We start from the raw sequence: 12,208 nt of genomic DNA, 5'->3' as shown, positions 1-12,208 counted from the left end.
TTTTTGTCAGTCGTGGGGCTTGAAGTCTGGGTCTGGGCACAGTCCCTGGGCTCTTCAGCTCAAGACTACCACCCTACCAATGAGCCACAGCGCCACCTCCAGTTTTCTAGAGGTTAACTGGAGTTAAAGTGTCACGTTCTTTAGTGCCCAGGCTGGCTTTGAACCTCGATCCTCAGATCTCAGCCTCCTGAGTAGCTAGGACAGGCGTGAGCAACCGCGTCCAGCTAATTTTTATGTATGTTTAAACCGCATTTCCTAATTCGTTCTTCTGCAACGCCGAGTGTGCTCTTTGGTCTCGTGCAACCTTGGACTGGTTTCCTTCACGAAGTTACAATATTACAACACGGGGTGTGTGGGGGAAGCACGGTCGGTCCCCGACCTCTGCAAGGAACCTGGTGGCGGAGGTCCCAACCCGGCGGGACCTAACCCCCAGGCCGTCGAAGGTCCCTGCCTTTCCCTCCACCGCGCCGGCCCGGGGCACTTCTGGCCTGGCCTGGGGAGGGCAGGCCAAGGGCCGCAGACACAGCGTCGGGCTCGGGAAACCGTCGCGCGCAGGAGTGTGACCAGGATGTCCCCAACTCCGAACACCTGACCCGGGCTGCCGAGAAACTGGATCCCCTCTCCCCCCAGTCTTCGATCGGCTGGGACCACCCGACCTCCCACCACGCCTCCTCCACCTCAGGCGACCGGGGCCACCTGACCTCCCAACCCATCTCCGCCCCAAGCAGCTCCGACTAGAGCAGCCCCTGCCCCCACCCCTCCGCTCCGGGATGCCGGGACACCGGGCCCCCCTCCTCTTTGGGAATGCCGGAACCAGGAACTGTCCGCCGGCAGAGAGCCCTGCGGCTACCCCCTCCCTCCACCGGCTTCCCCACACTTCGGCAACCTGGACTCCTCCCCTCGGTCTGGGTATCAGCACTCCCGCTCCACTCAGCCCTTCCACGCCCACCGATCCCCGCCCATGCCTCTTCCGCCTCGCCGCCGGCTCTTCCCCTTTTCGTGCGCTCTTCCGCCTCCCCGCGCTTCATTGCCGCTTCTGATTGGTCGAGAGCACTGGCGTTCGATCGGCCAATGAGCGAGCGGGGCTGGCGGCGATGGGCGTGGCCGCGGCGCAAGACCTCAGACCGAGGCTGCCTCCCCCCCCCCCTCTAGCCGGCTGTACATTCCGCCGCCGTTGCCGCCGCCCGGGCCCGCGGTAGTCTTCGCCAGAGCTGCCGCCGTACTAGGGTTGTGGCTGGGGGCGGTGGGGAGAGGAGGATAGGCCGCGGCGGAGGCCGGTGAGCGGAGGAAGGAGGCAGCCGGCCGGCCGGCTCCGGCAGCGACAGCCCCGGCGGCGGCCCGGTTCTTGGGAGTGTTGGGGCGGATCCCGCGGGGCCCGGGCTGGGGGGGGGAAGGAGTCGCCGGCCCGGCCATGGCGGACAACGAGAAATTAGACAACCAACGGCTGAAGAATTTCAAGAACAAAGGCCGCGACTTGGAGGTAAACTCCGGGGGCGCGGAGGGCGGGGGCCGCGAGCCCCGGCCGGGCGGCTCTGGGGGCCGGGCGGCGGCGGCGGCGGTGACGCCTCTCTGGACGCGCCGGGAAGTTTGTGAGGGCCGCGGCCTCGCCGGGAGCGGGGCACCGGGCACGGCCGGCGCGGCCTAGGCCTGCCCCGCGGAGCCGGACCGGCGCGGGTGCGAGGGGCCGGGTGGAGCGGCGGGGAGGCGGGGAGCGGCGGGGCGGAGGGAGCGTGCGTGCGCGGTGGGCGCCGCTCGGCTCCGGCCCGGCCCTGGGCGGCCCGGGAGGTTCCGGCTCTGGATCCCAACTGGGGACCGGCGTGGTGGCGGCCATGTGCGGGCTCGGAACTTCCTGAGTGTGGCCCGAAGCGTCTCCACGGAAAGGCGTTTGTTCCTGTTCCTCTCCGGTCTTCTGGATTCTCGCTGTCCCCCTACCTCCCGCTGGCCGCGTCCAACTATACGAGTCAACTTCTCCCCGCCGCGGCGAGGCTCACGGGGCCTTCCCACGGCCCGGTTCACCCTGTACGTGGGACTCAAGGGGTGCCATCTTCCAGGCAGCGGACACCCCTGTTTCAGCTTGGCCACCCTTCCCAGGGGGACCACCCACTGCATTCTCTCACAGAAAGCCTGGGGCACACAAAGCTGCCCTACAGTCTACGCCATCCTTTCCCTCCACCTGCTCCGGTGCAGTGGGCTGTGGCACCAACCCCACCATCACTTTAGTTATCTAAAAAGAGGAAAAGACGCTTCTTCGACCCAGATACAGCTGCTTCTGGGGTTCTCTGCATACACGAGGGTGTGTGTATGTGTGTGCGCGCGCGTGCGCGCGGTAAACACTGCTTCCCTTCAGCATTGAGAATTTAGGTACCTAGTGGTTGTCCCCTCTCCTTCCGATTCTGAGTCAACTGTGCTTAAAGTTGTCCCTCTGAATACTTTTATCTTCGGATCTTGGATCTTCAGATTCCTATGAGATCTGCTTCTGAACTTCAGGATTTGTTGAAGTGGTGCTTTTTTGTTGTTGTTGTTTTTTTTAAAACTTTTGTGAAGTCCTTCGATTTTCTTTAACTGCTGTTTGTGCTTTTCTAGTGGCTTTTACTTAGCCCGGGCTGTTGTGGCCCAGGCTGAGACTGCTAATTCTAAGATTAGTTTAGGGGCTAGGATGAGATATACTATACTTTCAATCTATCTTTTTAGTGAAAGAAGTTCAGCATCTTTATTGAAATAATTCCATAGGTGTAAAAACAAAAAACAGTGGTGTAAGTGTGCAATTGGTTGTTTTTAGTAAATTTTACACCAGTGTAATGAATTTCTTTTTACCACTATTAATGTTTGGAATGGGGAAAATCACAAATAATAAGACTTAAAAGTTGATCAAATATCACAAAGTAACAAAATTCAGAAAAAACAATTCTGTGCCTGGCACACCTCTGTGCTCCTCTTATTTCTCAGAGGCTTATTGATAATGTGGTTTCCCTCATGTGAAGAGGGTTGTGCACGTTATCACCTGGTCTTAGAACAGCTTCACCATCCCCAACAAAAGTCCTCACTCACTGCCGATCTGTCTCTGTCAGCGACCCCTAACAGCCTCTTCCTGCCTCTTTAATGGGCCTACTCTATGGACCTTTGGAAGAAATGAAATTGCACAATTGTTGATCTTTTGTAACTGATTTCTTTCAAGATAATCCATGTTGTAACAAGAATGTATCCTTTGGGTTAAGTGCTCTAACATTGTGCTTATCCATTCATCTTTTCATGGACATGAGTATCTTTTTTTTAAGCAGCTCTATATAATATTGCCATGAACATTAGTGTATACATTTATGTGCAATTGTATGTTTCATTTCTTTTGATTTTTAAATCCTAGAATAGACTTGTTGGGCATTTACTTAGTCTCACCCTGTTTGCATGAAAGTGAAATTTCACCTGTTTTGGCCTCCCAAGTTCTGGGATTACATCTATGTACTATCATGCCTGACCTACCAGAGACTATTTTCTAAAGTTACCTTTTAAAAAATCAGCCAGATGTGGCTCAAGTATTAGAGCACTAGCCTTGAACTGAAGATCTTAAGGACAATGCCCAGGACCATAGTTCAAGCTCCAGAACTAACAAGAAAAAAGAAAGAAAGAAAGAGGAAGGGAAAAAAAACCCTCAAGACTTCAAAATACATGTTTTTGTTACAGTCTTTAAAATTTTAATAGCAGAGGGAAAACTTGTTTTTCAGGGAAAAAAAACTGTGCATTTTGTGTGTGTGTGTATGTTTGTATATATGTATGTATTTGTATGTATATGTATGTATGTAACGAATTAAACTAGAATGTAGTACCTGGCCCCTTCCCCCCTCTAGGGATACCCCATCTTCAACATGAGTCGAATGCCTAAACAAGGTAGAATTCTGTGTTATCTAGGAAACTGGAGTTGTGTCTGTACAAATTAAGGAAGTGTGGTCACTCCCTTTTCTCAAGTGATGAGTAGATACTGGAGTTCTGCTGGCTCTAAGATAGCCCCTCATCTTCGTAGCTCCTGCACCCACTTTTCTACTGAAACCCCCCTCCCTTGAGAAGGAAAAGTAAGTAGGAGGGGCTTGATTTTTTTTTTTGTCACATTACTCATGTTGACTGAATAAAAGTCCTAAAGAGAACTTTGCCAAAGGCCAAAGTGAAAAACAAGAAACAACAACAAAAAAACCAGCCAGAGAGCGAGGCCCAGTTGTAGAGTGCTTAACTAGCATGCATGAAGCCCTGGGTTTGATTCCTTGGTACCACATACACAGAAAAAGCTGAAGTGGTACTGTGGATCAAGTGGTAGAGTGCTAGCTTTGAGAATGCTCAAGGACAGTGCTCAGGCCCTGAGTTCAAGACCTAGGACTAGAAATTAAAAATCAACTAAGCCCTGGAGGCTCACCCTGTGATCCTAGCTGATCACTCAGGAGGCTGAGATCTGAGGATCTCAATTTGAATCAGCCTAGGACCAGGAACTCCAGTGAGATTTTCATCTCCCATAAACCACTCAGAACCAGAAGTGGCCCTGTAGATCAAGTGGTTGGGTGCTCATTATGAGCAAAAGAAGCTGAGTGCCACAACCAGGCTGAGTTCATGCCCCGGAGCCACTATGGTGAAAAATCTGATTAAATTATATTATTTTAAAATAAATAATATTACACATACATTGAGTTTCGGGGTGCATGTAAACATCCTTTAGTTCACAATTGTGTTTGACTATATTGGAAATAGCAATATTTTTGCTTTTCCATCTGATAAAATTATATTACTTAATGGAAAGTCATACATTCCCCTTACTGTGGCAGGCACCACTCACATATATGAAGCTTAGGGTGTTAGAGCACTTGCCTAGCGTGCACGAGGCCCTGGGTTCCATCACACTCAAGAGGCTGCAAGCAACTCACACAAGCACCCATGCATATACACATAAACACACAGCTTCTGAAAAGTGACATTATTTTTACAGGATACACACATCCTGTACTATCTTTAGAGCACATTACAGTGGTCTGTTATAGGTATTTAAGTACATAATGGTCTACATTTCACCATTTTGTCCCATGTCAAGTATGCTTACTATGTTTGTATAAGGAAATGCATTTTCATTGGGAGGTCTTTGAAAAGAAATATGGGCTAGTGTGACACAATGAATTATAAACCCATGTATCCATAATGCCACTGTAGCTTGTACTGGAGGGGTGTGAAATAGGAGTTTGTATTTTACAACATCCTTCTGTTATATTGGCTGCATTTCAAGTGATTAATAGTCACATGTTACCAGTGGTCACTTTATTGCATAGAAAAATACAAATGTTAGCAAAGCTAGGTAATTGTAGCATTTTTTTGTTTGATTTAATATAGTTTGAGTAGAAAAAAATGAAGAGTACAAAGTTGGAGAATGTAGTTTAATCTGGTCTCTAACTTTTGTGTGACCTTGGAGGAAAAAACTTAGTCTTACATCTGTAAAACTAGAAGGGCTTGGAATCTGCTTCTTGAATAGAGTAAAGGTGATATGTTAATGTTAGGAAGATGGAGTCTGCCAAGTCCATTTTATCTTCAACTTTTCTTTTGGGGCCTCTAGAGGAAGAGGATTCTGTGTAATTGATTCTCTTACTACCTTATTTGCAGTTGGCTGTTTCTCTCTGCTGTAAATCCTAGGTTACAGGGTACTTTTTAGTTTACATTGAATAATAGGGAATGTTTTTTTTTTTTTTTTTTGACTAGTCCTGGTTTTGAGCTCAGAGTCTGAGCACTGTCCTTGGACTTTCTCAAGTGGTAAGGCTAGAGCTCTATCACTTGAGCCTCAGCACCACTTCTGGCTTTTTTTCTATGTATGTGGTACAGAGGAATTGAACCCGGGTCTTCGTGCATGCTAGGCAAGCACTCTACCAGTAGGCCAAACTCCCGGCCCCTCTTTTTTTTTTTTTTAAATATAGGAACAAACAATTGCGTATTAAAGAGCCGTTTCGGCAAAGCATTAGTGACCCTTCTAAAGTTACAGTTTCTCAGTGTTGAGATTGAACGTGATTCATAGCTATCTGATATTTCTTAGTATTTTTTTTTTTTTTTTTTGCCAGTTCTGGGCTTGAGTTCAGAGCCCGAGCACTGTCCTTGGACTTTCTCAAGGCTAGAGCTCTACCCTTTGAACCTCAGCACCACTTCCTGCTCTTTTCTATGTATGTGGTACCCAGGAATTGGACCCAGGCCTTTGTGCATGCTAGGCAAGCACTCTACCACTAGGCCAAATTTGCGGCCTTCTTAGTATTTTTTATTGTGTTATTACTGGGCTTGAACTCAGGGCTTCTTAATTCAAGGCTAGCTGGTGCTTCACCATTTGAGCCATACCTCCACTTGCATTTTTTTTTGTGGGTAATGGGGCTTGAACTCTGGGCCTGGGCACTGTCCCTGAGCTCTTCAGCTTATGACTACAACCCTACCCCTTGAGCACAGCCCCACTTTCCATTATCTAGTGATTGAAGATGAGTCTTGAGTTCTTTAGTTCCCCGGGCTGGCTTTGAACCATGATCCTCAGATCTCAGCCTCCTGAGTAGCTAGGATACAGGCGTGAGCCACCAGTTTTTTGTTGGTGAATTGGAGGTAAAATAATTGGACTTTTCTGTCCAAGTTCACTTCAAGTCTGGAACCTCATCACGGCCTTCTGAGCTGCTAGGATTATAGATGTGAGCCACTAGTATCTAGCTTGTTTACCCCAGTATACCATTCTTGACTCCTTCAAAATATGGTTTTGCTAAAGTGTGTTTGTGTATATGTGCATGTGTGCCTATGCCTGCGTACATGCTGGTAGTAGGGCTTGAACTCAGAGCCTGGGTGCTGTCCCTTAAGTTTTTGCCTCAAGGCTGACACTGTACCAGTTTGAGCCACAGTGTTATTTCTAACTTTTTCGTCGTTAATTGGAGATGTTTCCTGGACTTTGTTGCCTCCGCAAGCATTAAACTACCTCAGAACTTACTTAGCCTCTTGAATAGGATTACAGATGTGAGCCACCAATGCATGGATACATTGTTTTTTTAATAAGTTATATGAGCCAGGGACTGACTGCAAACAGAAAGCGACACTGTGGCTCACCTTGAACAAAAGACAGGGCCTGACCTTCTTCCTCCCCCACCCCATCCCACTCCCCAAAAAAAGTTCTTGTTAAAGTAGAATGGAAGATACACTACTTTGGGGATGGGGATGAGGGTGAGGAGGCAGTCCGAGGTCTTGAACACAGGGCCTAGGCTCTGGTCCCTGCACTTTTGCTCAAGACTACCATTCTATTACTTGAGCCACCGTACCACTTACAGCCTTTTCTGTTTATGTGGTACTGAGGAATTGAACCCAGGGCTTTGAGCATGCTAGGCTAGCACTGTACCTCCCAGCCATATTCTCAAGCAGCCCAGGGAAATAACATTTTTAAAAAATAGATCTATGGGGGCCGGGAGCATGGCCTAGTGGTAGAGTGCTTGCCTAGCATGCATGAAGACCTGGGTTCGGTTCCTCAGTTACCACATACATAGGAAAAGGCCAGAAGTGGTGCTGAGGCTCAAGTGGTAGAGCTCTAGCCTTGAGAAAGCCCAAGGACAGTGCTCAGGCCCTGAGCTCAAGCCCAGGACTGGCAAAAAAAAAAATAGATCTATGGAAAGGCAGTAGCTGGGCTTGGTGGCTCACGCCTGTAACTAGCTACTCAGGAGGCTGAGATCTGAGGATCTTGGTTCAGAGCCAGCCCAGGCATTAAAGTCATAACTTATATCTCCAGTTAGCCACTGGAAAACCAGAATTGGCATTGAGGCTCAAAGGTAAGGCAGTAGGCCTTTTGCTGTGGAGCTCAGGGACAATGCCCAGGCCCAGGAGTAGGGCAGTAACCTTGAGCTGAAGAGCTCAGGTACAGCAACCAGGCCCAGAGTTCAAGCCCCATGGGTGGGGTTGGGGGGATGAGATAGATCTTATATATATATAAAATAATACTGAAATACTATGGAAATAGAAGATTGCAACTGTTCACACAATAAAGGATGTGAAATCAGCCTGAACCTAAAAAAAAAATTGTTTGACTACCAAGAGCTGAATAAAATTGTTTTGTTGGTTTTGGAGTGTACAGAATCAAGAACGTTGTTAAGCTGTTGAGTCTTGTTAACTTTTAGAGACTGACCTCTCATCACAAATCTTGGAGCGTACTTAGTAGACTTAAAATAACTACTGTCTACTTTTCATATAATAGCTTAAGCATGTGAAATGAAATATCTGATAGATGTTGGAAATTAAATTATTTTTGTTTTGTGCCAGCTTTCCAGGCTTCATTAGGCAGCCCATTTCAGAGCTATTTCTTTTTTCTTTTTTTTTTAGGGGTGGGGGGTGGGTCACAGGACTTGAACTGGCCTGGGAACTGTCCCTGAGCTCTTCAGCTCAAGGCTACCGACCTACCCTTGAGCCAAGCCCCACTTCCCGTTTTTCTAGGGGTTAGTTGGAGATAAGTCTCCAGTCCTTTTCTGGTAACAGGTAATTTTTAAGCATTGATGCCTAATAACTGATAGTGGGTATAGGTCCTTCTTGAGGCCTTTAGTGATGGCATTGAATGAGTCATCAAGTTTTAACTTACGTTGTTGCTTTTGATAGTCCCTGGTTTTGTTTTGAGCAAGTGGAAGTGTATGATCAAAGGGAATCTTTTTAAAACTTAGTATATATGCATATATATATACACATATATGTGTATATGTATATGTACACATACTTTTAGCTATATTATCCATTTCTCTTGGCTGTATAGATACGATTTCATTGATCTTAAAGAAGACACTTCAAAGGAATGGTTTTAGTACAGTGTCAAAGTAAAGTCTATACTTTTTGTACCATATTACTTTATCTTCTCGGTCTTAATGCAGAGTTCACATTTGATTAAAAGTTTTTATATGAAAGCACTACTATCATCTCTGAAGTATAATTGGTATTTCTTTTTCTCCCCCAGAGAGATTTTGGGGATTGTGTATCATTTGTGAGCTTTAAACACTAGAAAATACAATGTTTTGTCTGTTTTCAGTGTAGGTTTGATAAAAGACCAGACTCAGGGAGATTTTTTGGGGGGAGGATGGTCTTGGGGCTTGAACTCTGGGCCTGGGCGCTGTCCCTGAGACTCTTCAGCTCAAGGCTACCACCCTATCGGGGAGCCACAGCCCCACTTCCCGATTTCAAGTGATTAATGGGAGATAAGAGTCTCACAGTGTGTAGGCTGCCTTTTTTTTTTCTTTTTGAACCATAAATGAATTTGTTGGCATCATTTATGAACAGGAGTTATTTTTCCCCATAAAGTGAGGTGATTTCAATCTGCCATAACATGTGCCTATAAGTCTTTACCTTGAAAAGTAATGTTTCATGCTTTAACCGGGGTTCATTATACCTTCTTTACTCCACAATTTTTATGCTGCTGCCAGCAGTCTTCTTGCCATTGGCTTTTGAACTCTGTCTTTAGTGCATCCCTCACGGCTTTTGCACAGATTGGGAGTATGGGATGTAGCTGAGTCCGGCATGTCGCCAGTATGCCACCATGATGTTCCAAAAGCGAGGGGCATTGGGTCGAATCACAGGACTTGGTGGTGCAGGGCTCAGCTGGGTGGTCCAAGCTGTTTTTGAACCATAATCTTGATCTTAACCTCTTAAATAGCTAAGATTACTGGAAGACTTCTGATTGACATCTACAAAACAAGGACAGCATATGTACTTGATGTTCTAGTATCATTTAGGATCTTAGGTTTCATTTTCCAGCTCTAAGCCTCAATGTCTATCTGCACTTAAACAATGCGTACTTTCAATCCTTTTTGCATTGGCTATTCTTTACAAGGTCTCCATGCTTTTTACCCTCCGTTGGCCTCAGACCTCAAGCCTCATATTTGTGAGGCTTGGATCTCAGGTATATGCCACCACCTTTTTGTTTTGAGATGGAGATCTAATTTGGGAGTGTGTGGGGAGGAGTGACTGTCTTCAAACTTGATCCTCCAGATTTCTTCTTCCGGGGTAGCTTATTGGGCATGTGCATGAATAGCATGATTGTTTCTTAAAGTTACATTACAGAATATAACAAGCCACATCAGTGAACTTTCCTTACACTTAAGTTAAAATCCATTGGTCCATAGATGCTGATCTGGCTTGTACTTTGGATATATCTTTGACTCATGCTTGATTTTGTTACACACACGCGCACACGTATGGGTTTTTTTGTTTGTTTGTTTGTTTGTTTTGGTCAATCATGGGGCCTGGCTGTTGTCCTTGAGCTCTTCAGCTCAAGACTACTCCTCTACCACGTTGAGCCACAGCGCCACTTCCAGTTTTTCTGGTGGTTAATTGGAGATAGGAGTCTCATATACTTGTGCCTGGGCTGGGTTTGAACTAGGGTCCTCAGATCTCAGGATTTATAGGTGGGAGCCACCCTGCAGGGCTAGGTAATTTTTTATTTTTTTAATTTTTTTTGGTCAGTTGTGGGGATGAACTTTGGGCCTGGGCGTTGTCTCTCAGTTCTTCAGCTCAAGGCTACTTGTCCTACCCGTTGAGCCACAGCTTCACCACCCATTTTCTATTGTTTAATTGGAGATTAGAGTCTCAGGTTCTTTAGTGCCTAGGCTGGCTTTGAACCGAGATCCTCAGATCTCAGCCTCCTGAGGAGCTAGGGGTACAGGCATGAGCCACTGTGCCAGGCTTGAGTAATTTTTTTTTTTTAACAACAGCAAAAAAAAAAAATCACTGAGCAACAACAGAAAAAAAAAACTATGTTGTACAGCTTTTCTAATTTCTGATGTGAAAAAATTTTGCGATTATTGGCAGCACACAGTTCAAAATAGCTTTATATTAGAAACCTCAGTGGTGGACATAAATATTCTAAAGATTATTTTCACAGCAAATCCCAAGTAATAGTATTAGCAGTAAATATTAAAATAGCTCATTTCTGTAAAAACATCTGCCAGATACTAAATCTGAATAACCGTAATTTCTTTGTGATTCTTTCAAATAAAATAGTGTTCCCTAACAAAAGGGACTAGTTAAATTCATAAGTCAGTTGCACAAGTACTTTTTCTTTGAGATAGTTGAGACTGGAGAAGAGAAGTCTGTGTGCTGCAGAAGTCACTTATGTATAATCCCTTGTTTTATCACACAATTAGAAAGAAAAGGTTTCGTATCTTCATTTCTCCTAGGATATTATCAATTTGTCTCTCTTTGCATAAGTGTAAACATTACCACATGGACACTTCTGTGTGCATACACCACACAGATGTATTGGTGTCTGATTAGCCCTGTGGGCTCTTTGAGATGATCTCTGGACCTCCCATAGAAACCTATGGACTGCATTGTGAAAACTCTTGCAGTTTATGGTACTCACTCCTGTTACAAATAGCCATTACTTTTTGCTAATACAAGTGTCTCTCTCTGTCAGTCGTGGGGCTTGAACTCTGCACCTGGGCACTGTCTCTTACCTCTTCAGCTCAATACTAGCACTCTACTGCTTGAGCCACAGCACTACTTCCAGTTTTCTGGTGGTTAATTGGAGATGAGAGTCGTACAGACTTTCATGACCGGGCTGGCTTTGAACCCAGATCCTTAGATCTCAGCCTCTTGAGTAGCCAGGATTATAAATGTGAGCCACCGGTGCCCCGCTAATATAAGTTCTTTAAAGGACTTCATAATAGGAGCTAAAAAAATAGGGACCAGGGGCCGGGAGTTTGGCCTAGTATTGAGTGCTTGCTCAGCATGCACGAAGACCAGGGTTTGATTCCTTGGTACCACATACATAGAAAAAAGCCAGAAGTGGTGCTGAGGCTCAAGTGGTAGAACTCTAGCCTTGAGAAAGTCCAAGAACAGTGCTCAGGCCCTGAGCTCAAGCCCAGGACTGGCAAAAAAAAAAAAAAAAAAAAAAAAATGGACCACCAGGTTTTTGTGGTTTGGACCTGTAATCCTAGCTAAGGAGGCTAAGCTGTACGAATTGTGGTTCAAAGCCAGCCCAGGCAGAAATTTCTGTGAGATTCATATTTCCAGTTTGCCACCTAAAAGTGGGAAATGGAGTTGTGGCTCAAGTGGTAAAGTGCCTGTCTTTACCATAAAGAAACTCAGATAGTGCCCAAGTCCTGAGTTCAAGTCATAGGACTGGTGCAAAACAGAGAACAATTTTTATTTTTCAAATAATTGTTACATAGTTTTTTTTGTAGGTAGGTATGAAACCCAAGTATTTTCT

At 45.9% G+C, this 12,208-nt stretch overlaps 1 protein-coding gene and 1 pseudogene across 1 annotated transcript in view; one reads left to right on the top strand and one right to left on the bottom strand.

Annotated features, from left to right (window-relative positions):
* Positions 1-1,133: 1,133 nt before the first annotated feature.
* Kpna4 (karyopherin subunit alpha 4) overlaps positions 1,134-12,208 on the top strand; it is a 55,841-nt gene continuing 44,766 nt past the window's right edge. The window contains exon 1 of the mRNA XM_090338368.1: positions 1,134-1,480. Coding sequence (XP_090194494.1) covers positions 1,412-1,480 — 69 coding nt within the window. The 5' untranslated portion in view covers positions 1,134-1,411. The remainder of the gene's footprint in view (positions 1,481-12,208) is intronic.
* On the bottom strand, positions 9,394-9,537 carry LOC150068465 (ATP synthase F(1) complex subunit epsilon, mitochondrial pseudogene; annotated as a pseudogene).

This window comes from Megascapheus bottae, chromosome 1 (genome assembly GCF_031878675.1).
Source record: "Megascapheus bottae isolate mThoBot1 chromosome 1, mThoBot2.hap1, whole genome shotgun sequence".
In the NCBI taxonomy this organism is placed as follows: Eukaryota; Metazoa; Chordata; class Mammalia; order Rodentia; family Geomyidae; genus Megascapheus; species Megascapheus bottae.
The sequence above is the reverse complement of the archived record's forward strand: the minus strand, read 5'-3'. Positions and strand labels throughout refer to the sequence as shown.